At 36.8% G+C, this 27,858-nt stretch overlaps 1 protein-coding gene across 3 annotated transcripts in view; it reads left to right on the forward strand.

Moving 5' to 3' along the window:
• ppfibp2b (PPFIA binding protein 2b) overlaps positions 1 to 27,858 on the forward strand; it is an 80,124-nt gene that overhangs the window by 52,057 nt on the left and 209 nt on the right. Inside the window, exons 6-27 of one of the 3 annotated variants that reach the window (XM_053235278.1) lie at positions 1,492 to 1,584; positions 2,459 to 2,587; positions 4,718 to 4,829; positions 6,432 to 6,464; positions 6,894 to 6,955; positions 7,054 to 7,129; positions 8,277 to 8,389; positions 9,176 to 9,246; positions 9,452 to 9,505; positions 9,990 to 10,050; positions 11,531 to 11,566; positions 11,757 to 11,898; positions 14,572 to 14,604; positions 14,820 to 14,955; positions 15,821 to 15,946; positions 16,302 to 16,455; positions 18,426 to 18,537; positions 19,337 to 19,425; positions 19,539 to 19,661; positions 19,872 to 20,003; positions 20,198 to 20,386; positions 20,905 to 21,642. In XM_053235278.1, coding sequence (XP_053091253.1) covers positions 1,492 to 1,584; positions 2,459 to 2,587; positions 4,718 to 4,829; positions 6,432 to 6,464; positions 6,894 to 6,955; positions 7,054 to 7,129; positions 8,277 to 8,389; positions 9,176 to 9,246; positions 9,452 to 9,505; positions 9,990 to 10,050; positions 11,531 to 11,566; positions 11,757 to 11,898; positions 14,572 to 14,604; positions 14,820 to 14,955; positions 15,821 to 15,946; positions 16,302 to 16,455; positions 18,426 to 18,537; positions 19,337 to 19,425; positions 19,539 to 19,661; positions 19,872 to 20,003; positions 20,198 to 20,386; positions 20,905 to 21,099 — 2,271 coding nt within the window. In that variant the 3' untranslated portion in view covers positions 21,100 to 21,642. Of the gene's footprint in view, positions 1 to 1,491; positions 1,585 to 2,458; positions 2,588 to 4,717; positions 4,830 to 6,431; positions 6,465 to 6,893; positions 6,956 to 7,053; positions 7,130 to 8,276; positions 8,390 to 9,175; positions 9,247 to 9,451; positions 9,506 to 9,989; positions 10,051 to 11,530; positions 11,567 to 11,756; positions 11,899 to 14,571; positions 14,605 to 14,819; positions 14,956 to 15,820; positions 15,947 to 16,301; positions 16,456 to 18,425; positions 18,538 to 19,336; positions 19,426 to 19,538; positions 19,662 to 19,871; positions 20,004 to 20,197; positions 20,387 to 20,904; positions 21,643 to 23,302; positions 23,369 to 26,417; positions 26,490 to 27,858 lie in introns of those variants that run through there. The other 2 variants (XM_053235280.1, XM_053235279.1) reach the window with 2 other exon arrangements.

A 27,858-nucleotide genomic window follows, 5' to 3' on the forward strand; every position in this document is an offset into this window, starting at 1 on the left:
ATTTAAACATGAATCTATTGGTATAATCAGGGGTGTTTTATCCTTTGAACTTTTCCATTTCTTCCTCCAGAGTAGGAACTTATCTGCAAACCAGGATCTACTGGGGTGGAGCTTGTCTTACTAAACATTAATGAACACCTTCAATTTTACTCCCCTCAGTGTTTACTATGGAAAGTATTCAGGGTCGAGTTGTGCATGTAGTGGATTTAATATGGAAATTACATGCATTGGTATACAGATTTCAGATGTAACTACAGACGTAAGTGCTAGTCAGAGAGTTGAGTGCGTGGGGTGAAAAACTGAAGCCCAATGTCTGCTCCAATGTCTTGTGGTTTGATGTAACCACAATATGTCACACTGAAATGTATGTTTTCGGCTGTAAATACACTGAAAAAACGATGGCATGCTATTTGAGGCCAATATTACGTACATAAATATTACACTACTAATTTAGGAATTAATACTATTGTCTCTTTAAAGTCTACAAAAAGTTGTTGTTTTTTTTTAAATACAGAGGATTTCAGAGGAGAAACTATCTTGATAGACATTGACAGATACTGCGTATCTTTAAAACTGAACATTTTTATGGATAAAATTTTGAACTTCCCTAAATATTCAACTCCAAACTTATACCCCACATCAAGTCGTCAACTCTCAGTACGGTCCAAAGTTGCTCTCCTGTTCCCACACACTTAAATTACATAACTACCATTTCATCTGCATCAATAAACAGTCTCGGTTCCTGCAGTGCTGCGGGAACACAAACCAGGAACTCATCCAGGAACTGTGTATTTCTGGTTGATTAGATTCCACAAAAGGTTCTTGAACCTTAGCGGAAATAGCTCTATTGATGAAATTACTGATTGTAGACCCACTCTACATCTATCGTTAGTTAGCCGTGGTCCTTTGGCACTGTCTTTGCATTGAAGAACAAAGTAAAAATTGTGCGTAGCTACAAATCAGATACAGTCTGTAATTGTATACCTATATGGTAGGGGTGCGTTGGCAAATAAGTGTAGCTACACATAGTAGGTGCACCTAATAAACTGGCAACTCATTATATAATAATACATGTAGTGTATTTATGGTGGAGGAGCCTGAACTATAACTACAGATTTGGGCTACTGACTGACTGATCAATGAAAAGTTTGGCCTTGTTTCAGGACTTCCATTAACAGCACGGTGTGTGGCGTGGGCTCGGGTGCGGGGGCTGTCTGGAAATCTCCATCCCACCCTTTGAATTGGGTTTATTGTATTCCTTTCGTATTAATGTTTTCATTTGATTATTTTAGCCAGAAAAAATGGGTGAAATGTTCTTTTAACTCTTAGGGTGGTGGCAGGACCATGATGATCAATGCACTGATCCAAATCATGACCCGAGACCTTTTAACATGGTTTAACATGCTTATAGATGTCGATTATCCTTTGCAGAGTTGATTCTTGATTGCACATTTCTGTTGTTTTTTTTTTGTGTGTGTGTGTGTTCACCAGGCTTTGGTGAACGAGCTGCACGCGTTGAAGGCCAAAGTGGATGATTTGGAGAACGAGAAATCGCAGTATGAGAGAAAGCTGAAAGCCACAAAGGTAATGTGAATGTTTTTTCTATGTAGAAAATTATAAAAGCCTTGTATGCGAATACTTTAAATATTTAACTTCTTAACCAGTTTCCATCGTTGTTACGCTGTTCCTGTCTTCTTTCACTGAGATTCGAAGTAAAGAGTGCACTGGCTTTTGTCAGCTTGCTTTTACGCCTCTCTTTCATTTCCTCTACACTCTCTCTTTCAGAATTATGTTTATCTCTGTATGCTCTCAGTCTCACTTTCTCTCTCTTCATCTCACTTGCTGTCTCATTTTTCTTACTAGTTTAATGGTCAAAGGAGAGTGCCTGAAGTGTAAGTGTAAAAATGAGCTAGAAGTAGCACTAGCTGTTAAATAGCATTTTTTTTAATCACATTCACAGAATTTTCTCTTCAGCCCAAATGTAGTCAGTCAGCTAGGAATGATCAGCAAGATAGTGGACAGTAGGGACTGTAATATACACAAGTCTGACTGTCTGTAAGTTGTATAAATGTTGTCCAGATGCAGACCCAGCAAATATTTCAGCACATAGTACCCGAGTACTTGAAAAATACTGTAGCAAACCCGATAAATATATGGAAATCTTTTTTTAAATGACGAAAATAAAATGACAGACAGATGATTGGACGGAAAAGTATGCTTTTATTCTATGCTTCAAATTTAAGATTGTTGTATCTCATCTGTTCAGAGTGCATGCTCTAGTCAAAAAAGGTGTTACAGAACAAAAAGTAACGACTTCAGATAAACCCAAAAACTATCTTTCTAGTTCTCTTTCTCTCTCTCTCTCTCGTTTTCTGCCCCTCTCTATATTACAACTCCCCCCTCTTGCTCTAGCTCTCTCTTACTCTTTCTCTCTTCGTCTCTTTCTCTCCCTCTCTAGCTCTCTATCTCTTATTCTCTTCATGTGTGTTACCAGTCGCTCATGACCAAGCTCTCGAGCCTGAAGCTCACAGTCGAGCACACTCAGGTTGAGAAGCAGCGCTGGGAGGAGCGTTGCCGGGCCGCTCAGGTGGTTACTCATCTTCCTCACCCTCTAACCATCATCACCAGGGAGTAGAACATGAAGGACAGGACCACAGAGATGCACAGTGAAAGCTTGAATGCTTCACGAAGCAAAAGTAAAACTGTGCAGCGTTTATTTTTACTAAATTCATCAGGAAACAGAGCTATTTCCTGCAAACAGTTTTGTCAATCAGAGGGAATTTATTCCAGTCGCAGATTCTGAATGCACTGTTCACTCTGAAACGTGTAGGAAATCTTATATTTTACACAATGTAGTGTCAACATAACAATAACAGCAATGATATACGTCATGTCGCAGTGTAACACGTAGCTAATGTAAGTAAGTAAGTAACTTACGTACTTGTGTTAAATGTAAAACACGTACTTGCGTTAAATGTAAAATGTAAATGTAAATGTTTTAAATAACCATGATTCTTAGGAAGCTTTTACACTTATTAGTCCATTTTCCGGATTTCACATTAGAGCAAAATTGATACATTTGCTTCGTTTGCTATTTGGTTTGTTTTGCTTTCACATTGAACATAATTAAACAAAAACAAAAAGCAAAAAAGAAAACTGTCTGAGGGGCAATTAGGGCTAGAATGCAAACATAAAACTCTTTTTTTTTTTGGTCATAAATACACCAACAAATGAATTCAAAAAGGTAAAAAAAAAAAAAAAAAAAACACCTTGGGCAAGTGTGCATAGAAACAACAAAAATCATCCAAACACGGAGAACACCGAGTTGGTGCTAAATAAATGATTACATAATTATATAAATAACTAATTTAAAACGTTTGGGTTTCTCATCCCCTGTTTATTTTCTCTTTAAACAAGTCTCAGCAAAATGGATTCAAACGGTCCTTACTAAAAATAAGTTAGATTTTAATCTAACTTAAAGATTAAAGATTAAAGATTGCTTGCCCATCCCCCATTTGATATCACGTTTATTTTTACAATCTTGTAAATTGTTTAACATTTTTGTTTTCTAAGCTTTTTGAGCCTGCCGTGTTTTACACGATGTGCCAATACACTAAAGGCACATGTAACAATAAACGCAAAAAACTACACAAAATATATTCATAGTGAATATTTTCTCATTGAACAGATTACTGATTATCCACCACTTTTGCATGGATAAGAACATTGAATAGACTTTAGGAAGTTACGCAATTCTGATTTAATTCCAGTTTAGCCATGGCGAAGGTCCTCTCCTACAGTTCTGATGCTCCTCTCTTCTTCAACTTCGTGCTCCTCTTGTGTTTCTTTGTGTCGTATCTCCATGTACCCAACCCCAAACCCAACAGTTGTTGTATAAGGTGGTTTCCAAGTCTCTCTTTTTGTCCTGATCATCGTGTGTGAGTTGTTAAGTGTTGGTTTCATGAATGGTAAACGTGTCAGGCTTCAGAGGTGAGAAAAAGGTTGAGTTGTTGTTTCATGGTGGTCAGTTTCTTGAAATAGATTACTGATTTCTCAGGAATGTGTGTGTGTGTGTGTGTGTTGAGAGAGGGAGGTAGAGCAGTGCTCTTGATGTTGACTGGAGGAGACAGTGCACAATTAGCCTGTGCTTTTTGCTGAGCAGGATCTAATGATAGGCGCTCTGTGCTCCACGAGCTCTGTCTTATTTAAGGCCTCGCTGCGGCACAGACGAGTAGAATGGAGACATGAAACAGGCCAGATCTTTCTTATCAGTTTATAGCTCGATCCTAAATGGCACCCTAAGCCCTGGGGTCCTCCTTCAAGCCTGCGTTTTCATGAACATTGATCACCAAAGTGTTGAGCTGTGGTGCAGCAGGTCTCAGGTCCTCATAAGTGCATGGATGTAAAAACCAAAAATTTGGAAGTGAGTCCTTCCTCTTTCCTGAATCTCTTATCATCCAATCTGTCCATCCAACATCTCTCCTATGTGTAGCTGTTACTGTTCATGTCTCGTGTTCCTCCTAGACATGTCAGATGTGTCCTGATGTGGCTCGTACACACCAGTACCTCATTAAAGTGTTGATGTCTCCTGTGTTTAAACCACAACACCGACCCCAGTGTTTGGTCCCTTGTGTGGGATTGATGTTCTACGGTGTATACTGCAGATCACACGGGATCTTTATGAACAGCTAGCAATAATCTAGTTCCCTTTTTGCAGACAGAGATCACCGAGCTTCAGCAGCTTTTGGCCTCCAAAGATACAGAGATTGAGAGTCTACAGAATCAACTCCTGTCCAGAGGAAATACGAGCAGTGACAGCATGGAAAGAGGTAAGCTAGTCGAGTCTGCTGAAAACGCCACGTAGCTGACTCAGCACTGCAGTTTGTTAGTCCAGATTAGTGGAACTATTTTCCCTTTCTCATTTTTCCTTGTCCTGCAATCTGTATTACTGACCACATGACGTCCTGCATCTAGGATTTCTGTCCCGCAGGATCCCAGTCGTTATGTGCACCTCTAGCTCTTTCAAGCATTATTTATTAAATCACAATGGCATTATTTTCATTTTAAAACAGACAAAAACCTTTTTCTTCCTCTTTTGCTTAGTTTTCAACACTGCAGCACGTTAGAAGACACCATGCATGCCACATGCAATATTATTATTATTGCTATTTTGTAATAATTATAAGTCATTTAGGTAAAAAATTAAATAACTTTGGGGCAGTTATTTGAATTATTTGTGAATGTATAGTCAAAAATCAAACTAAATTTACCAAAACCATGATATGAGATCAACAAACTTCACCTACTTAATATGTACTAACTGAATGGTTATTTTCAATTTTGTTTTCTTTTTTCAAGAAATTGGTCTCTAGTGATGGATTTGGATAATGAAATAAAGTGCTTAGATTTATTTAGTACATCTAAATGTAAGAAAACAGTAAAATATAAAAGGATTGATTTTGTATTAAAAGGTATTAAAATATGAGCGTAAAAGATATGGTCATAAAGTGAAAAGTTTGTTTTAGAAAAGTTGAAATTAAAATAATTCCTTTTTATATATTTCACTCTGTTATGGAGTATTGTTTTAAAAGCTTATATGTGAGTGTGTAAGTGTGAATCTTGCATAATAAATACATACATTGTAAAAAGACTGAAAAGGGAAAAAAATATATTAAATGCAGCCTGATATATATTTCATTCATAACATGCAAGTAAAATTATTTAGTTATTAAATGAAAAAGTGCATTTTAGGGCTGGATGGACAGGTAGAATTAGTGAGCAGCTATATTTTCACTCAGAGGACAAAAAATGCAACAAGACTAAAATTAAATTAAAATTGTGACAATTTTATTACATACATTTTATTTGTTTAAAAAAAATTACACAGCTTTTGTATATAATATTTAGAAGATACGATGCTTTGAAGATATTTAGAAGATATGAAGTTTAGTTAATATAGTTATATATTAACTAAACTAAACTATAGCAAAATAGTTAATAATAATAATAATAATAATAATAAAATAGGCAAATAATAATAATAATGAAATAAATATACATTTACATACCTTATTTACATAGTTTATTTACTGATATATTTTTTGCATAGAGGTAAGTTCCCTTTCTTTCTAAATATTCTTTTATTTCCATTTTTTGTAGTGTGTTAATTTTACATAAATATATTATCTGAAAATAAGTATATTATCTGAAAGTATGTATGTTTATCTGTCTGTCTATCTATATATCTATTTAAAAATAATGTCAAAGGCTGTCTGTACTGTGTATGTAATTACTGGTGGTCTGGAAAATGGATACTTAAATTAAATAGAAATTATTAGAAATGTTGCACCAATTCAAATCTGTCGTAGAGGAGGTGATTAACCCGTGTCTCTCTCTCCTTGTGGCGTCTCTTCCTCTGCTCTCTGTTGTAGAGGAGGTGTACAGGAGGAAATTAAAAGACAAACGTAAGCAAATGTGTGACAAAAAAATGTCTCCACTTTGCACCTCACTGCTGAATTGCCTGATTTGCTCCAGCATGCAGTCACTCCCATTGCATCCAGAGCTCTGTGTGTGTGTGTGTGTGTGTGTGTGTGTGTATGTGCATGTGTGTGGGAGGTCTGATTCATCTGTACTGGCACACCCACCAAACATGGAGGACAAAATTGAAAATGGCGAAAATTTGTTTTTTTAATGAGCGTATATAAGGAGATTAATTGAACAACATTAAAATATTTAATTTCTAATATTCCAAAGTTGCAATTTAACTTACAAAAAAAAAACCACACACAGGATCTAGTTTATCTTAGCTGTAGGAGTTAAAGAGTGTGAAACACTGGTGTTTTAACATGCTGGTTTTGTGTGTGTGTGTGTGTGTGTGTGTGTGTGTGTTCCAGATCTGGAGATGCAGAGGCTGAAAATTGGGATGGAGTCACTTTTAGCTGCAAATGATGAAAAGGTTAAAACTTGCTGTAAAACTTATTGTGTGTATATTGCTTAGTGTGTGTGTGTGTGTGTGTGTGTTTGCGTCTAAGATCTTTGTTTTGTTTTGCACAGGATCGTCACATAGACGAGCTCACAGCGCTGCTCGGCCAATACAGGAAATGCAAGGACATGATGGTGCTTTCTCAAGGTAACACACTACACACTCGATTTCACACTGCACTGTATTCATGGATTGTAAATGGAGAATGTAAATGGATCAGATTCACTGTATAAAACTGTTTAATATGTATTCATATGTATAACATGGACAAAGAAACCTTTAGTAACATCATTTTTTAGGATATGATCAGGCAAATGCATATTTTTCAGAGTCGAAACAAAATAGGAAGATGTACTTGTAGATGTACTAATTTGTTTAGTGGCCTGGAAAAACCCTTCATATGGTCAAATTTTGATGTATACTGTATTTTTTCTGACCCGAAATATGTATCTCAACCACAAGTACAGTTCTAGTATTTTATTTTAACAACTTGATCAAAGCTTGACGTTTGACTGTATGATGAAATCGTGTTTAGCTAGCAAGGTTTTGTTAAACTGGCTCTTTACACAGCATGATCTTTGCACAGATAGATCCTAGAATACGCATGTAAATAAACATTTCTGTGGCTTGTTAGTGAAATATAAGATAAGATAACGCTTTATAAACCACAGTAAAAAAGTAGAATTAATTTCTGTCTTTCCATGCAAGTGTATTGATTTGTAGTTGAGTTTGGAAAATGGCAGTATGGGAATATTTTGGATTAAACTCGCACAAAAAGTAAGGGCATTATGTGTTGTGTGTATTAATAAATTCCTCTTTAAAGGTGCAATAGTTGATTTTTTTTATTCGTTACTTGTACAAATAACCTGGAAGATATGCAGAACATGATAAAAATATTTGCATTAAGCCCTAGCCTTTGCATAAATGTATTAAGTCGCTGAGAAAAAAAACGTTTGTAAAACTTGCTTTGGTTCTGGAAGGCTTGCTTTTGTATTTGGATGCACCTCCTGTCAGTCATTTTATAGGCACTCTACTCTATGGGCTACCATAGATCCTGGGGGCGGAGCTTCACGAATATGGGAGGAAATCATTAAAAAATTGAACCCAAGTAACTGTTAGAGACCTAATTTAAGAATTAAAAAAAGACTAATCTTACCTAATGCACCTTTAAATATCAGACACAAACAGCAAAAGCCCCTTGGGCAATTTATTTCAATTAATTTCAGTATAAATGTGGTTCTGTAGTGCAGTTTCTACACCATTACACATTGTGTGTGTGTGTGTGTGTGTGCAGTGTGTGGTGATCACTTGCTCTGTGGCAGCAGTGATGAGGATCTGAGTGGGTCTCTGAGGATGCGAGCTCTGCCCCATAAGGCTCACTCAGACATCGTCAGGTCCGACCTGCAGGTTCGCCTCTAAACTCAGTCTCATACACACAGGACTAACTTTTATAGAATAAGATATAAAAAAAAAGGTGTCACATGGATAAGATATGAATATATATGTAAGCTCATACATACATACATACATCTGGCAACATCTTGTTACGTCTAGCTGTTTTTTTTTTTCCAACATTTATTTCACATTTGATTATATAGCCCATTTTGACCTAAACTCAGATATATCCTCACCAGGCGCCGTATTCAGAGCAGCTTAAGTCAGAAATTTAAGGCAATATTTAAGCGGGGAAAATTCTGTCTACTCACAGATGGGTAAAAAAAGTAACAGATAATGAGCTACATTAAGTTCATAGTCTCCAGTTGAGCAATGTACAGATGTACGTGTCTAAATCGTCACACACTCATCTGAAAATATAAGGGTATTGTTTATATATAATCAGGCCAAAGCTATATTGAATATAATTTTAGATTTATATACTATTTCTCATTATAAGATTGATTATATTTCAATAATTCATTTCGAGAAAGAAGCAGAATTATCTACCATTAGACCTCGAAGGCAATTGTAAGCTTGAAATTATAAATTATTTTTTATATGAAATGATTTGTTTGTTTAGGACATTAAATAGCCAAATTAAACAAATACTGCTGTAAAAAAAGAAGCTTTTCTACATTGGTAGAGAGAAAGAGAGAGAGAAAGAGAGAGAGAGAGAAATGAATAAAGTAGGGAAGAAAGAAAGAGAAAGAAAGAAATTTCAGATTTTCAGGTTAAAATTTGTTGTGTTTTGTTCAGATGTCATCATCTCGAGGGACACCTCAACTCTTACTGCCGTCAATGTGTCTACAGAATGAGCTTGATTCCAGGTGAGGAATACACACACACACGCACACACGCACACACGCATACACACACAGGAGGCAGTGTGTGTCTTGGGGACTGAAATCTGAGTTACACTCTGAGTTACAATTACACTCTCTTTCCTCCTGTTTCCTTTTCTCCTTTTCTTCTTTTCTTCTTTGCCACTTCATCCTTGTCATCTTTCTTTCTGTTTCTGTGTCTGTATCGCAGCTGTCGCAGTCTGCAGTCCCCCATGGACTGCCACAGCTTGCACAGCGGACAATGGCAAGTATTTTTGCATGTGGGTGCAGTGTGTGGGTGTGTGTGTGTGGGTGTGTGTGTGGGTGGGTGTGTGTGGGTGTGTGTGTGTGCATGGGTTCTTACTCATGCAATCTCAGAGAGTTTTTCCTTTCCACTGTCACTTCTGGCTTTTTCATTAGGGATCGAAATCTACATCTGAATTTCTGCAAATCTGCTTTATGACAATGTCTTTTTTAAAAAGCTCTATATAAATAGAATTTAACTGAAAATTGAATAGTCAGTACTGAGTGACTCCATGTCTATACTTGGCTACTATAAAAGCTAGCATTAAGGACTTTAAGAAGACATTTGGTGGCATTTGATGTGTGATAATCTGTGTAAAGTTATAATTTGTGATGGGCTCTAGGAAGAAAGAAAGAAAGAAAGAAAGAAAGACAGTCAGACAGACACCTACAATGGTCATTCTTTCCTTAATGCTGGGTTTGATGATCCCTTGCTCTGTCTGCAGGTCGACGCTGAGGATGCTGTCTTCCAGTCTAGAGGAGTTACAGAGTGGATCCAAACACAGGGTTTGTACCATTTAACGCTTACTAAAAATTTGTCTTGGCTTAGTAGAACCTTTAACGTGATGCACTCTGATACAATTCTGAAGAAAAATATTAATCTGATGTGTTGAAGATTTTATTATTATATGCAAAAACTCCTTGTACAATGAAATTCTCACTTTGCTCATTCTCACAAATGCAACAGGAGAAAAATACGTGATAAATAATGAATGTGCTTTTTGCTCGTGTACAAGGGTGAGTCAAATGAAAACCTTAAAACGTGTGACAATTTAAGATTGAACTGAACTGAAATGATCCAGTTGAATTGAGTCGAGGGATCTGGACACTCCTTAAGTGTTGTAAAACTTGTATTGAACAAAATGGAGATGTGTGTATGGTTTTGTGACACCTATTTGCAATTTAAAAGTTTATGTATATATATTCATTAAAATCACTTAATAGTATTATGACATTAATCAATTTGATGGACAGCTGACTCATCTAAATGGAATTAAACAACATTTAAACAACAATCACATGCTGGATAATATCACTGATATGGGGCTTTCATAGAGGTTTTTTTATAACATAATTTTAACATAATATTATTTATTATGTAAGCGCTAACACCTAGTGGAGCGTCCTGAGACATGTGCAGCATTACATTAAAGCTGTTACATCACTGGGTGCTGTCTTGATTATACCATGGCCATGAATTGTTTATTTTCCTATACCAACATGCCCTGAAGTGTTTTATTCCAAACTGCCAACACTAACAGTATTATAGTAAAAAGAGGTCCTACTGTTTATCCAGTCATAATTACATTTAATGTTGTTACATTTTCCTGTTGTCCCTTACATTATAGCAGCTATAAACAGTTGTTCCCTCAGCAGTCTCTCCTTTTTCTCTCTCTTGAAGGTAATAAGCTTGTCATGTTACCAAGAAAATCCTCTTCTCTGAAGATGTCAGAAAACTTAAAGTTACAGCTTTACTCTGACTGTTCAAAGCGCTGACACTGGAGACTCCTTCTATAAATGCTCACTAAATGTCTCCTCACTGAAAATTTCCCCATATCAAAAAAAAAAAAAAAAAACACACACATTTTTAATCTATTTAAGTGGATCTTCTGACATACAAGTCCCTATGTACGATGTTACTATATAAACGATAATATTATAATGTGCACATTAATATGTATAAATATGTATAATATGTATAACATGAATACACCTGTGATTTGTAGCTGCACTACTGTGAGAGCTTCTGACACCTTCTGACCAATCAGAATCCAGAATTTAATAAGACCTTTGTCAGCCAATCAGAAACAAGTATTTTCTATGGCCATGGTATAACTGTATTTACTGTATATTTTCTATATTAATGGTTAATTATAAATTGCCTATTAACATAACCAAACTAATTTTGTGTGTGTGTGTGTGTGTGTATGTGTGTGTGCCCTTTTCCCCCTTCTTTCCCCTTATTTTCCCTTTTTTCTTACCCAAGCATGTAATGGGGCAACCTGTAGAGCCTATTCTAGAGGTACTATTATCAAACAGACATTAACCTTTAACCTCTAACACACACAGAGCTAAACAAATAAACCACTCGAGTCCTTTATGCAAGTGATTTCACATGTAAAGCCACATAGAAGATGAATATATGATTGCAATAGATATGTCGAAACAGGGAGTTGTTACAACCATTAATTTCCCTCCTGTACTCCAAACAGAACCGGCTCATATCAGACAGCAGTAAGTACCAGACTCTTCCAGGGAAGTTGTCCAGACTGGAGCAGAACGGAGAGAGGGAGCGGCGCTCATCTCCACTCCAGCTGTCACCTGATGAGAGTGAAGAGAGCGAGATCAACCTGAGTACGTGGATGTCTAAACACCAGCTCTTTCTGCTTCAACACACTGATTTAATCCTGATCAAACCTCAGTGTACCTGAGGGAGGTTCAGGAACTGGACTGAACACTGCCTAGTTAATGCACTCTGCTTTGCTTTAACTAACATTCCCAACAGAGTGTTTGCTTTGAAAAGAATTTACACTTTTTATTTCCTTATATCTCCAATATAACTGACCAGCCAAGATTTCTTTTAAGATAGTTTGTCATGTGTATATACAGAATGTCTAGAAATGCTAACATTTACAGTATAAATGTAGCATCTACCATTTTGACTTCTTGCTATAGCAGTAAGGGAAACTACACTTTAGTACTTTTTTACCTAAAGAGATGGTCAGACCAAACATCGACATCTTTATCTACATGACTTGTGAATTCTGTGAAGTGGGTGAGAATGTTGGTACTTTAAAAAAAATTGGAGGAGATTCTAATAATTAAGTAATGCCCACATCTAGACTTTTGCCTCACTGCTTTCTTCCTATTGCATGACACACATTTGAAAAAAAAAAAAAAATTAGCTAGCTAACATCAAAACTCCAAAATTCCACACCATCATAACTGCCTGTAATCATTGGCAAGGAAAACTGTGGCAAAAATCCGGTGTGACAGGAAGTCGAATGTATCATGAGATCAGCTTGTCTACATGCTAGCAAAAACTCTGCCTGGATCTGAGCAGGAGAAATTAAAGAGTTAACTGTATGCAAAATGGTGGCCATTTTGGCCATAGTGCTTCACAATACATGAATAAGTCTTAAGAAGTTTTAAGAAGAAGAACAAGTTTTATTTGTATAGCGCCTTTCCACAAGCTCAAGGACGCTTTACAGATTTACATCAATACAATACAATTAATACAATACAATACATCGATACAGTACAATTAAACATACGATTCACTGAAAATACATTTCAAATAAATATGTTTTAAGCTGAGATTTGAAAGCAGGTAGAGAGGAAATATTACGAAGTGAGAGGGGTAGTGAATTCCAGAGCTTGGGAGCGACAACACAAAAGGATCGGCCACCAGTATTATATAGTTAGATTAGATAGTATAGTAGAATAGATTAGTTTTAGATTATTTAGCTTGATTCAGTTTGATGCATGCAGTTTGCATGATGCTAAACTAGTGGCTATAAGAAAGTAAGAAGAAAGAAACTAAAGAAACCTCAGATGCCAACCATGTTCTGGCTGATCGACTACTTTTTTGCTAAATGAATGTTTTTTCTTCTTTTGCTATATAAAATGACACTCTTTCAGCCTTTCACACTTCTTGCTGTAATCCACCAGCTCTAATCACAACCCAGCTTCTTTTCCTCTTACTGTTTCTAACGCTGTGGTGTTTCTGCATGGGCTGCTCTTCCTCTTTAATCCCTCACTCCGTCACTGTGGCTGTCTCCGCTCTCGCCTCCTCGCTGCTGTGTTTTGCGCTCTGATGTGAAGATCGCTGCAGGAGTGCCAGTGCCCCGGCGTTAGGTACCGTACTCTCGCCTTCGCGTCCGTCTCAGTTTCAGCATGACACATTAAAGCAAGAAAAACACTCTGTAAAGGCAGAACTATAGATGATGTGAAAAAAATAGGCATGGGGTGATTCTCTGGCTTGTGAGGAATGAGAGATGAGGGTTTTCAGAAATGCTTTCTAGCTTAAATAATACAAAGAAGTAAACTCTTTCGGAATTAGTAACTCAGAAAATTATTACTTACATTTATGGGTTCATGCTTTTTTACCAGAAATTGGTAAACAATTTACCAAGTTGTTTCAAAGATAATATTTTTGTATATTTTTATATATTATAAAATCACTTTTCACAAATAATGCCCTTACACTTTTATACAGATTTGTAAACATGCAATTCTCAACTCTTAATATGCCCCACCCCCTTTCCTGTTTTAAATTTACATATTGAAACATGACAGGTTCTTTTATATTATGATGCAATGACACAAATCTGTCACGTGTTGAATACTAATTTAGATTTTCCATTGACATTATTAGCTCCTGCCTCCTTTCCTGTTGTGTTCTTTCAAATATTTGGTTCAGATACGGTGAAGTGCAAAAGTTTGTATGCCTTCAGGACAAACAGGAAAAAGACAAGAGTTCCTTCATTATCACATAAAAATAACAAATTGATAGTCTTCATCTCTTTTTCTAAATGTGCTATAAATATTCTCTAAATATTCTCTTGTAAGCACATGCTTTACCTTTATAACTGCCTTTATCCTCTTTCATATCATCCGAACACCTTTTGGAAAGACAAACACAAAAGCAAAACACTTAGACAGTCGCTGTGTGATACAGAGAGGTGAGAACATTGTGTGCTTGAGGATGTAACTCTCTGCCTAATGAAATGATAAATGAGTTTTCCTGCTTAATAAGCAAAATCAATACATACTTTTTAAAAAAGTAATCCTGGAAACAATTACTTTTGTAAAATTGACTGTATTCAGCATTTTGGGCAGCTTTGATTTACTTGATTCAGAACTAATTGAGATTTAAAAGCTTCAAAATGTAAGACACGACACATACATGACATAATCAACACTCCAGCGAAATGCATTCTCCTAGCAGAATAAAGCAAGCATTGTTAAATAGTACCAGCGCTATAACACATTGTGTTTCTCTCCATCCTCTCATGCATGCCTCAGCACCACGCTGGAAGCTCGAGCTTTTCACAGCCGGTGGGTAAACATCAGATCGCTGAGATAAGCAGTGTAAAATCCCAGAGCTGTTCACAGTTTGGTGTCTTTCCTGCATTATTGCAAATGATTTAGCTCATGGGTTAAGCCCTTCAAGAGATGTCTAAGAACAGGAAAAACATCAAACTGTAGGCTTTGGAATTTCCTGACGGAAATAAATCTTCAGGACTTAAAATGAGTGCCTCCTGTTTTCTCAGCAAAGTCGGAGAAGACGGATGAGTCCACGCTGTCGGATGTGTCGCCTATGTCATCAGGCATGGACTCGGGCCAGCAGTCGCCTGTTTCTCCTGAGAATAGGAAGAATCAGAAAGGCATCAGGAAGCTGTGGGGAAAGTAAGCGATCCTCTGAGTTCACCTGTAATATATATGTTCAGACTTGCTCCATGTGTTTATCACTTGTGGCAATTTTTGGTTTTCATGCCATTGGTATAAATTAGACTACCGAGATTTCTACACATGATTCCATTGATCTATGTAAGGAATAAAATATGTTGTGCTGTTATGGGAAAATAATCAAATACAGGGTGGTGTGGTGCAGCCCGATGTGAAGCAGAGTTATTTTTACCAATTCAAAGTTGGTTATTTTCCAGTAATAGCATGTCCTCAAGTGATTTTTTATCAAAGCAATTACCAACGCTAACAATTTTTTATTCATTAAAATGGCACATTGTACGTCTTATCCATTTATAGTTACAGTTAATGTTGTGGAACGTCTGTGAAAGTTAGTTCCTGTTATCATTTACTCACTTTTTAACAGCAATAAACAGTTCTTCCCTCACCAGCCACTCTTTCCTTCTCTCTTGCAGTTAGTAAGACAAAAAAATGCAGCTTATGTTACCGAGAAACCATAACACACAAACCAAACCCCTCTTTTCTGTGTCTGAAAACTTGCCAAAAATTTTGTAAACAAAAATAACCTGAAAACTTCACCATTACACCACAGTTACACTCATTTTGTAAAAATCCATTTACACAGAGCATCCTCCATACAAGTCCCTGTGTAAGTTGTTACTATAGAAATTATGACATTAGAATGAGAACATTAATATAAAACTGCGATTTGACTTGCGCCTCCTAACCAGTCAGAGTCAATATTTCCACAACGGTGCGGTATAAATGCAAGTGATTTACAGTTACGTTTTGTAGTTAAATGATAGAGGATAATATGCATGCATGTCTGTTGTGTCTGTTGTGTCAGGATCAGAAGGACGCACTCGGGCGGTCTGCCTGCAGACGGTGTGGACAGCAATGATTTCAAGAGGGGAGGAGTCCGTGCCACAGCGGGCCCTCGGCTGGCAGGGATGGGCAACAGAGATTCAGGACGGTGCGATTAACATGCTAAAGGCAGACAGTCAGGATACTGGGACCATAATAATTAAAAAACAAACAATACACATTGCAAGTGCAACCATGGGTCATTATTCAGTTCAAGTTTTATCAAATATACCTCCCATATTGGTCAATTTGTAGGTCTACAATTGTAGCCCACTGTAGCTTGCAAATGACTTATATAGTAAGTGAAAATTATCAGTTGGCCACTGAATGTATATAGGAGTTTTAAATTTCTATATACATTCAGTGGCCAATTGATCATTTTCACTTACTATATAGAGTGATAGGGTGGCATTACTAATGTACAAACTGATTATTACTTATAAGAACAATTTGCTGTGTTTCAGAGACATGAACAACACTCCCTTCTCAAAGTGGTCATGTGATCAGGTGTGTGTGTGGCTGGAGGATTATGGGCTGGGACAGTACGTCCCCATGGCCAGTCAGTGGGTGAGCAGTGGACAGAGTCTCCTCTTGGCCTCCCCACATGACTTCGAAAAGGTACACTCATTAAAAAACAATTGGATGCACACACAGAAGTAAAGGCCATTCTAGACCTACACAGAGACAGTAAAGATTTCTGGCAGAAAAAAAAAGTGCAAATGACATATCTGCAGGACCGAGTGGGATTGGTCAAGAATGTCTGGAGGGGTGGGCAGAATTGGTCATGAGTGTCTGGAGGCATGGACAGAAGTGGTCAAAAGTGTCTACAATGGTTGTGGGATTGACAAAGAGTGTGTGCAGGAGTGGACAGGATTGGCCAAAAGTGTCTGCAAGTGTGGGCAGGATTGGTCCTGAGTGTCTGGAGGCATGGGCAGGACTGGTCCTGAGTGTCTGTAGGAGATGCCGGGATTGGCCAGAAGTGTGTGCAGGAGTGGACAGGATTGGCCAAGAGCGTCGGCAGGAGTTGGTAGGATTGGTCCTGAGTGTCTGCAGCAGTGGCCTGGATTGATCAAGAGCAAGTGGGTCTTCAGGAGCATTCAGGATTGGTCAAGAGTGTCTGCAAGAGTGGGTGAGATTGGTCAAGAGGGTCTGGAGGAATGGACGGGATGGGTCAAGAGTGTCTGCAGGAATGAACAAAATTGGTTGAGTGTCTGCATGAGTGAGTGGGATTGGTCAAGAGCATCTGCAGCAAGGGACAAAATTGGTCAAGAGTTTATGCAGGAATTGGCAGGATTGGTCAAGAGTGTATGTAGCAATGGATGGCATTGGTCAAGAGTGTCTGCAGGATTAGATAGTGTTGGTCAAGAGTGTCTGTAGGACTGGATGCTATTGGTCAAGAGTATCTGCAGGACTGGATACTGTTGTTTAAGCCTGTTTGCAGGGGTGGGCAGGATTGGTTAAGATTGTCTGGAGGAGTGAGTGAGATTCCATCAAAATTCCTTCAGAAGCAAGCAGGAATGGGATTAAAAAAACAGTCCCACACGCAGTCCCACACATAGCTGTAGTACTGAGTTGATCTCATGCTCCCTGCATCTCAAATCCTCATTCTGATCCACTCTTCCTCAAAGACCTGACCATCATCAGGCTTTCTTGCAGCTCCACATGTCACTTCAGCTCGATCTTTAGTTTCACCTGCCAGTGGTGCTGGCTGAGGGCTAATTTACAGTGACGACTGTGTCAATTACAGTTACAGGTCTCAAGTCACCCTTGTCATCAAAACATCAATACCTGCAATTTGTGTCTAAATTCTCCTACTGGTTTTTCATACAATAACAAGCAGAGCCAGATTATTCGATTAAACATTGAATAATCTAATAATAATCACTTTGTGACTACCATATTCAGTAGCCAGAGATCTAAAAAAATATCATTCATGAGGCAGTGTAGATGTAGATATCATAACATCATAATAAATAATGTTACAGCATGTGGGTTTAGTCATAATATAATACTGTGTTACTTTTATTTATAATTTATTACACAGGATGCAATTCATTAATACTATTATGTGTTAATTATTAATCAGTGTGCAAAATACTGAATATCAAAGTATGCATTAGTAATATAATATTGTATGGATAATAGCAGTTCTGACAGACATGCAGCTGCAAATGACAAGTTTATATATAATGCAGTTGTTTTAATATATTATCATTTCTATAGTAACCCCCATCACTGATTTTTTTCCTACAACCATACATCCTCAACTGTTTTATTCCTTGAAAAAATACATATGTAATATGTATATAATATCTAGTAATATGTAGTAAGTGTGAATAGTCGCAAACAATGAACTATAGTAGTTATATGATCATCTATTAATAATTACTATACAATATACTGCAGGATTTAATCTTTTCACCATACATATTATTATTATTATGTATTATAATGGCATTGGCTTTGGAAAAACACAGCTGTCGACACAATACCTCACACTTTCTCGGAGGTATTATGAAGCTTAAGATTTTTGTAACTCTTAGGTGCAGTATTTTTGTAAAATATTAATAACTATGTTGGTTTATTAGGAGCTGGGGATGAAACACCCACTGCACAGAAAGAAGCTGCAGCTCGCCCTGCACTCGTTCACCACGCGGCAGATTGAGAAATCCGCAGAGCTCGACCACATCTGGGTCACACGTGAGTGAATCCATACTCATCATTCTGTGATGATCATAGATGAAAAAAAACTGTGGTTATGTCTCAAATCAAATGCTTGTGTACAATTTTAGAACATATTTAAAAATTCCTACCTGATAACTAGTCATTGAGAAACATAATCAAGATTTACAATTTCTCTCAAAAACGATTCCATTAGTCTCCTCTAACGTTTTTTTTCTTAGTGTGTTCTTATTGCATGAAAGGAGTGAAGTGAGTATGCAGTATCAGGTTTTAGGTTTATCTCAGTGTTTTAAAAAAATGGAATATTTTGATATTTTCACATAGAAATAGATAGTTTCATGAATAATTCTCAAACATGTAACAGATAGAGAAAATAATTCTTAAATGCAAGATTAACTGTTGAAAGTTTTTTCTTTCTTTTTTGACATTGAAACATCAATAGTACCAAACATTTCTGAGGTAAAATGTACATTCACATACATTAACTTTTTTTTTTTTTTAAAGGAGGAAGCGGTCATACCCTAAAAAATATAATACAGATAATAAATTTAAAAATGGAGATGTATTAAGATAGATAAAGAATTATTTTATTGCACTGTAGCACACAATCAAATTCAAATCAAATTCTGAGGTTTCTAATATTTGGTTAGAATTCCACTACAGTTTTAATGAATATGTTTTCAAATAATAAGTACAATCAACTAAGTACAATTTTTTGATGATGAGGAATTAAAACCACTGTTGCTAGAGGACTCAGAGTTTTGTACCCCACAGTACATTGTATGATATAATTGAATTTGTTTGGTGTATCCTGCAGGATGGCTGGACGATATTGGTTTACCGCAGTATAAAGGCCAGTTCCATGAAGGCCGTGTGGATGGGAGGATGCTGCAGTACCTCACTGTGGTAAACACCTTGATATGGACTAGTGCCTTTATCAGGCTGCTTGTGGTTTTTTTTTTTTGTTTGTTTGTTTTTTTGCATGCAGCATCATACTGATCCGATTTCTCTTTCCTCAGAACGACCTGCTGATTCTTAAAGTGAGCAGCCAGCTGCATCACCTCAGCATTAAATGTGCCATCCATGTGCTGTATGTGAACAAGTTCAACCCTAACTGCTTGAAGAGGAGACCGGGGGATGAGGTGAGGCAAAGCACGGCTCAGGGTTTTTTTTGTTGTTGTTGTTGTTGTCTGTGTGTATATGTGTGAGAGAACAGAGAAGACAAGACATTAGTTAAATTTCAGCACTGCCAAAAATGTACACCCATGTGAGGGAAAGAAGGGAAAGTGGTCAATTTTTTAAATGACATAATATAATTAAAACACTGTATTGAAGTGTCCACTTTCCCACAGTCACAGATGTTGACATCGCCCTCCGAGGTGATGCAGTGGTCCAACCACCGTGTGATGGAGTGGCTTCGATCGGTGGATCTAGCTGAATACGCTCCCAACCTGAGGGGCAGCGGTGTGCACGGGGGTCTCATTGTGAGTAACACATACAGACACACACTTACTGTGACTTTAATACTGTAACCAGACCAAGTTAAAGCAGCAAACATGCTCATAGCTTTATGTCTTGTGCTTCGTCTTGCCAGAATGCTAATCTGTCTCAGTCCCTTATACTGTCATTCAATAACTGAAATGTGTAATTTTGATCATTTTCTCCTTTGAATATCTAGATCCTGGAACCGCGCTTTAACTCGGACACGTTGGCGATGCTTCTGAATATCCCACCCCAGAAGACCCTGCTGAGGAGACACCTCAACACCAACTTCAACTCTCTAGTGGGAGGTCAGGCTCAGCAGGAGAAACAGGAATACATGGAGTCTCAAAGCTACACACCGCTCTCCACTACAGCTAAAGTCCGGGTACTGCATCTGTCTCGAGTTCACTCTGTAGTTCACTTCCAGCCCTGATTAAACACATCTTATCCAGATCATCAATCCACTTCACATTGGTTGAATCAGGCATGCTAGATTTGGGCTGGAGCTGAATTGTTTGCAGAAAGGTAGATCTTCAGGAGCAGGGTTGGTGATGACTGCTTTAGATGTTGCATCCTCGTGTAAGAATCCTCACTATGCATACTTAAGTCAGCTCAACTTAAGGAAGTACTGCCCTTAAGTTGCAATGAAAAGGGAACAGCAGTGGTTAAAAACATTGCCTGACATTGGCACTGTGGTCTTGCTCTGAGGAAGACTCAACAGAACAAATAACAGCTTGTTATTTGTTACAGCTATACAGCAATACAGCAATACAGCTAGACATATTCAGTCAAAATAATTAGCATCATTGCTCATTAATGTGCTAAGTTTTGAATGAATATTTTTTGATGGCTGAGCGTTTGAGTGTATGACCACTGTTGCCTCTCACTCTCTTTTTCCTACAGCCAAAGAAAATCGGTTTCTCCAATTTCGGCCAGCTCCGAAAGAAGCGCCCTGATAACCCTAGTGACTACATCTGCCCTCTGGAGTCTCCGAAGGTTCTGGCTCTGCTCGGCGATTCCCAGCGGCCCAACTCCGGCGTACAGGAGCGGGACACTGAGAGGAGGGAACAGGTGGGGCCTCTGCTGGGCTCGAGTTAAACTAACCACCCATCTCCCCCTGAGCTCACCATCAACTACCCCTCTACCCCTCATCCCCCGATCACCTGGGCCAAACCCTACCCCCTCTCTCTCAGTGCCATCATCTAATCCCCATCATCCCTCACTCACCGTCATGACATGTTACCGAGTGATGACTACAGACTGACTGGGAACTGTGAGCTTTGATAATTGTATGATTTTCTGTGATGCATATCATCACCTTCCATTTTATAACTCATTTTATAATTTTGTGCTGTTTGGGGAAAACAGGATTAAATGACCTTGTGCAATATTTGTACATGTATTTAATATTTATAGTGAGGAATTTTAACAGGAATCAATTTTACGGATGAATTTTTATACCATCTACCAGCAGTGTATATTTGGAATATGTTTCATATGTTATAATATTCAAGGTGATATTTTTATAAACAATGGATATGGTGCTTCATATTACGAAGCACTTTGTATATATTTATAAATACATAAAAGAGATGAAATCTATGAAATACAATGATCAATAAAACTCATCCATCACTGTAATACCGTGTTTTCTTTAATATGTATAAATACTTTAGGGAGGAAAACTGACCTTTAGGACTCAATACATTTTTTGGTTGATTTAATTTCCTTAGATAAGTCATAACTTATTTTAATTAATGATGTTTTTGTAAATTTAATAGTACACTACAGTTTATTTTAAGGTGAATCCAGTTAATCAATACAGTCTTTAATGAAGTGCATTAGAGACACGCTGACCTGCATGTTTAACATTCACTGATCTCCTTTTACTAATGGATCTGGCAACCCCAAAGGCTCATTTTTCATGTGGAAAAAAAGCATCATGCACTTAAGAAGGGTGCAAACACTTGCATACCCTTTCTTCAAAAGAGTTGAATAAATAATGGAATATATGCAATACATTTTCTTTCCCTGAAGCAAATAGTCTCGTACTGACTGTAAAGTATAGTTTTAGACAGCTTTTAAAATTTAAAATTTTTACATTTAGTTATATATTCACAGATAAACACAATTTAGATTTATATAAAATTTCATTGTTGTACAGTTTAAACTCAGTGTTTGTGCTGTCACTTTGTGGAAACTATCAAAACATATTACAATATTTTAGAAATTCTGTAATTCTCATTTCTCAAATCTCATTTTTATTTTCATTTTTGAATATTTACTTTCATTCTGTTTTTTATGGGTTTTTCTTTACTTTTCTTTTGTCAGTTAGGGTGACTTTCCATCCTATTAGTACTAAAAAATTTAGAAATTAATGAAGATTGCTATAATTTTTTTAGTATTTTTTTCCCATCATGCCACGCTGCATACTTTCCTCATAGACATTCCAGCATGTTAGGAAAATTTACAGAATTAGAATTCTACTATAATGTGTAGTTTTGACAGTATGAGAGTTAATATTGCCTCAGTATTTCCACTCTGTTATGTAAATGTTCTTCTCACAACTTGTACATTTTCATATCAGTTGTTTATTTAGAAAAAAAATAGCGGAATATATGAATGTATACCGCATTGTGTAATATAGTCAGTTATTTTAGTGCTTGCACCAAAATGCATTACCATGTTTTACCATTTTTCACCAAAAGACACCTAAATTGGTGTTTAACGTATTAGATTTTAATGGAATAAAATGAGACAATCGAAATTATATTTCTGAATATGATATACTGTAAATGTGGAGTTCACTTGCCTCTAAGGATCTCTGCTTGTCTTCAATCCAAGATTTTTTCTGTTCAGAGCTAACTCTTTGAAAGTTTGAGTCTATCTGAACCTTTTATGCCTTTAATAAGACAGCATAATAAGACATCATAAACATTAGCCTGTTTTTTGGCAGAAGAATTAGACATCACAGACTTTTTAGCTTACTTTGAGCTGACCAAGACTCAGCTGCTGTAATAATTCGCCTGTAATGTAAACACCATTCAATTAAAATGACTTTTATAAATAAACTCTGAAATGAAGGTATATTTCTACTTTTACCACCCATGAACCAAGGGTGATACAAACTTTTGCACTTTTGCACTCGACTACATAGAGGAGGAGATCTTTTTTTTTTTTTCATTCAGCCTTAGTTAATTTTTCATCCATTGTTTGTGCTTAAGTGTTAATTAATTGCACAATTCCAATGGGTTTTAAATGTTTTCTTCATTGTTGTTTGATGAATGGCTCGACATTTCAGATGCAGATAACGAAAGGAGCAGTGATGCAGATTGAAGCATTATCCGAAGGCATTAACCACCTCACAGTGAGTGTTTCTCATCCGTCTGCTTTCCGCTGTAATTATGCCTCTGTAACTGGCTCATTAACGCCCTAATAGAGTCCTATTTTGTATTTTGAATTTTGCATGTTTACTCAATTAATCTCCTCAAAAGAAGGAGCCTAAAAGACAAAAATGTTGCCATAATGTTGTATGTGTTCAGTGTTTATTCTCTCCATACCAGCTGATGTAAAGAGACCAATGTGACAACATCGTCCTAAAAGCTATGTAATGTTAAAATACAGTGTGATCCAAAATTACCGGGACCTTTATACGGTTCTGACTGTAATTCTTAATAATTAAAGGCTTTGAACAATGGTAAAAAGGAATTTATAGTTTGAAAACCAATTCAGACAAATCTTAGGGAAAAAAGTTCAATTTAAAACTCAAATTGTTATGTCTGGCAGAATGGGGAAAACAGCCAGATGTCGGCGTGGCTGAATTCTGGAAAACAGCCAAAAAAACAAAACGTTTTTATGCCAATAATACACTTTGACTTTAAGAATAACGTAAATACATTTCACCAAAACAATGTGGTAGTGTTTTTTATTTAGTCTACTTTCTTACCTTGCCCAGGTGTCTGCCTGCAAAGATCATGTTGCATAAGGAGTCAGTTTAAAAAACACACTCTGTCTAAAGATGTCAAAAACCTCACTAGGTAACTATGATTTCCTCAAGCAGTAAATGTCATAATTGGACTACGTTTTCAGATAACTACGTGCCATAACGAAATGGGCATAAGCCTGATCAATACCATTTGTAGTCAGATACTGGCACCATCACATCATCATCAAAACAGAGAAGAGCGCTTACATACTCAGGGGAAAAAAGTTTTAAAATGCTTAAATGAAATAAAAAGATATTAAAAAAAGAAATTCAGCCAACAGAACAGGAGTGACTGAACCAATTATCAATCAGTCGAGTGAATAGATGGCGATGAGACTCACATTTAAACACCGCAAGTGACTTTTACGTTAGGTGATGAGGCAGAGACTGATGTGGATGATGCTGATAAACAAAGTGATAACTAATTTAATATTGTAAACATTAATTTCTTTAAAATTTCGCAGTAATGTTGTTATTCCGTGAGTAGATAAGGTTATAAATGTAAAGATAAGCAGGGTGTCTTTCAGTGGAATTGTAATGAATTCTTTAAAAGCAGTTTTTTCCTTTTCACTTTTAATTAGACTTTTTAAAAATGCTAGATATTCTACCCTCTTCTACATGCATGACGTCACAGATACGCACAACTGGAACTTTCACGGGATTAAGATACATACAAAAGAGAAACATATTTCCGGTGAGGAAAATCTTCAGTTTTCAGAACTATGTAAAGTAGAAAATGTCCAAATTTGGCTGTGTTTCGGATTTTCCCAGGCCTCCACACATATAAGCTACAAAGAATTTGAATATGAATGCCTATCTAGAATCTTTCTTTAAAGTCTTCTTTTAAAGTCTTTAACTTTTACATGTTGCAGAATATAGTTACAGGAACTACAGACAAACTGATCTTATATCAGCAATGACATTCCAGATCTAAGAGTGGCTTTTTTGAGGAGAGATATGTGCTTTGAGCTCTAACTCCAGCCATTGCTTCACCTCTCGCTTCCAGCACTTACTCAGCCGGGACGTCCTTCTGAGGGGAATGAGACGCAGCCACACTGCCATGGTGTGACCATACACTGCTCGGCTAACACCACTACCTCCCTGACCCGCATCAGACCACCAGCCTCGGCACTGATAACCCACAACCTCCCTGACCCCTGATCCAGCCTTCACCTCATCCCTCAGCCTAACATACCACATTCCCAGCGGAAACTTTCAGAAACAGCACTTATGAAAATAGACTTTAAAACCGATGGCACTTGAACACTTTGTCTGCTAACTGGAGCTTGCCCAACACTCAATACACACCCACTGCGCCGAGCTTATAGTCATCTTTAGTAAATTGTATCAGTAGTACTTTTCTGTGTTAGGCTGATTTAGGATGTATAATACCATATACACCTCAGAATCAAAAGTAAGCACAAAGTTCTATAGGTTTAAGGCATATTTAAATGTATATTTTCGTAAGCATGATGTATTTTTGGATTAGGCTTAACAATTTTAAAGAACACAGCTGACCGTGAAAAAAATAATCATAATAAATACCTCATTTAGCTTTCTATACTTACATATACTCCTACAGTAAATCCAATACCTCGTGATTTTTTGTTTGTTTGTTTGTTTTTGGTTTTTTTATTTTATATTTTAATGGACTGGCGCCTTATACAGCTCATACATGTAGCTGAAAGTAATCTGTACTTAAATAAATGTACTGTTACATCAAAAAAAATCAGCTTCATGCACTTAAATATGAAATATCCCAGTGTTCATCAAACCCCAAATGTATGTAGTTGATCTGAAAGTTCTTTAGTTTTGTATGGAATTTATAAAGCTACTGTAGCTAACAAATAAGAGAAGCTTATGGCCACCAGCTTCGCATCATCAAAACTATCATATGTTGTGTTAATGACATCTGGGATTTTAGGATATGTTATCATTTCTATAGGATCAAATTTCAGTTTAGCTGCTTATAAAATACTGGAACTATATAATCAGCTGAATCTCTGACAGTTTCTCTTTGAAAATTTGGGTTAACATGGACTTTGGACACCAAATTCATCTTGGCTGATTAAGTACATTTGATGGGAAAGCAAAAAGGATATATTACTATCAAGTTAAGGACAAGTCGAAATAGCAAGCTAAAGATGATTAGCGATGTTTTTATTGACCAAACACATAGAAAACTGCCCCGAAAAACTGCAGGGGTTAAGTTCTCTAATCATTAAAGTGCTTGAAACAGGCAAGGCCCATGTTTGTCCAAAACCCTCTAAAATGGATGCAAATTTGGACAGGCAGCTTTAAGACAAAAAGGATAAGCCAAAAGTAAACTGTCCAACTCGTCTGACAAGAAGACTCCCACAGACCACATGGACAACTTTGCTTCTGGGAGGGTCCAAGTTTGTTATTCTGCCTTAAACTAGCTTTTTGATAGGACTCCAGAGAGAAGAAGAGAGAGCTGGACAGAGTGCCTCTTTCCCCAAACACCAAAGAAAGACTGATACTGGTGAGTAGTTCACTGTTCATCATTACCCAGTACACTTCAAAAGAACTTTCACTATGTTTTCTAGCTAAAATGACTAAAACTATTAGTTCGCATGCTGTCACCAAGCCAAGGCCTAAGAGATTAATGTTGCTAACAAATTAAAATTTCACTTGTTCATTAATATGTATCTCAAACACAGACTCACTGATGCGGTTAAGGATGTCCATGATGTCACACCCATAGAATTGTTTAAAAAAATGAAGGTTAAAGGAATTTGTGCATAATTTTACTGTTGTTTGTTGAATTTGTACAATTTTGTCATGACATCAGGTTGTCTAGGACACACAAACAAAGTTTCACATCTTAGCTGTTATGAGGTGACCATTTTGTTAACATTTTTTTTTTTAATTGTTAACAATTGTTTTATTGCTTTTACACAACAGCAACTGTAGACATTAATTCCATAAAACAGTGAATCATTTGAGCCCACCATTTTGGATAACTCACTTCTTTGGTATCATTCCTCGCTCTGGACCCCGCCTTCCAAAGTTTCAAGGTGAAATTGTACAAGAATATTTTTCCATAATATAGTTCCACTTTGTACTTAAATTTGTTAAGACTGCTATTTCATGTAATCATTTATTTAAACCTGAAATTGTGTAGCTTAATGATGTTGTATTGAGTAAGTATTAAAATTCAGGTAGGTATTTATGATAGATATAGAATATAACTGAATACAAACACAGACAATGTGTTCTAAACAAATTTAAATACAGATACAAATAGGAGGTGGACTATTTATTTGTTTATTTATTTTAGAAATTTTGCACACACACACACACACATTCATTTAATGTTCACTCATTCATCTTTAGTACCTGCCTGGTGAGGGTCGCGGACGGTTAAATTAAGCTAGTAGTTTGTTTATACTGTATGGTGGGAAAAAGAAACAACTAAATTCATTAGAAAATTTTGCGAGCAGGTACAATCAAAAATAATAACTTTGTGAGCAGGATTAAAAAACACAGTTCTGCACATAAGTCTCAACTGATGTAGCTGAGATTGAGGAAATGTCAGACCCTGAATTCACAGACAAAAAAAACAACCTTCCAGTTTAAGTCATGCCCACTTTGGGTTTAAATCTGAATAGAGGTACAGATACGGATATTTGGAACACTAAACCGATACAGATACAGATACAGATAGTGTCATTGGGTTACATCCCCAATTTATGGCAATGTTTTAGCGTGATATTGACTGTCATTACTTGTTTAACTAACCTCATAGCTGCATTAACCTCATAGGAAAAAATAACAAGCACCAAACAAGCATGCCTTGGCTGATCGACAACATTTGGAGCAAACTGAAAATTGCGTATATGATTTTTGCC

The sequence above is a fragment of the Pangasianodon hypophthalmus genome, chromosome 7 (assembly GCF_027358585.1).
Source record: "Pangasianodon hypophthalmus isolate fPanHyp1 chromosome 7, fPanHyp1.pri, whole genome shotgun sequence".
NCBI lineage: Eukaryota > Metazoa > Chordata > Actinopteri > Siluriformes > Pangasiidae > Pangasianodon > Pangasianodon hypophthalmus.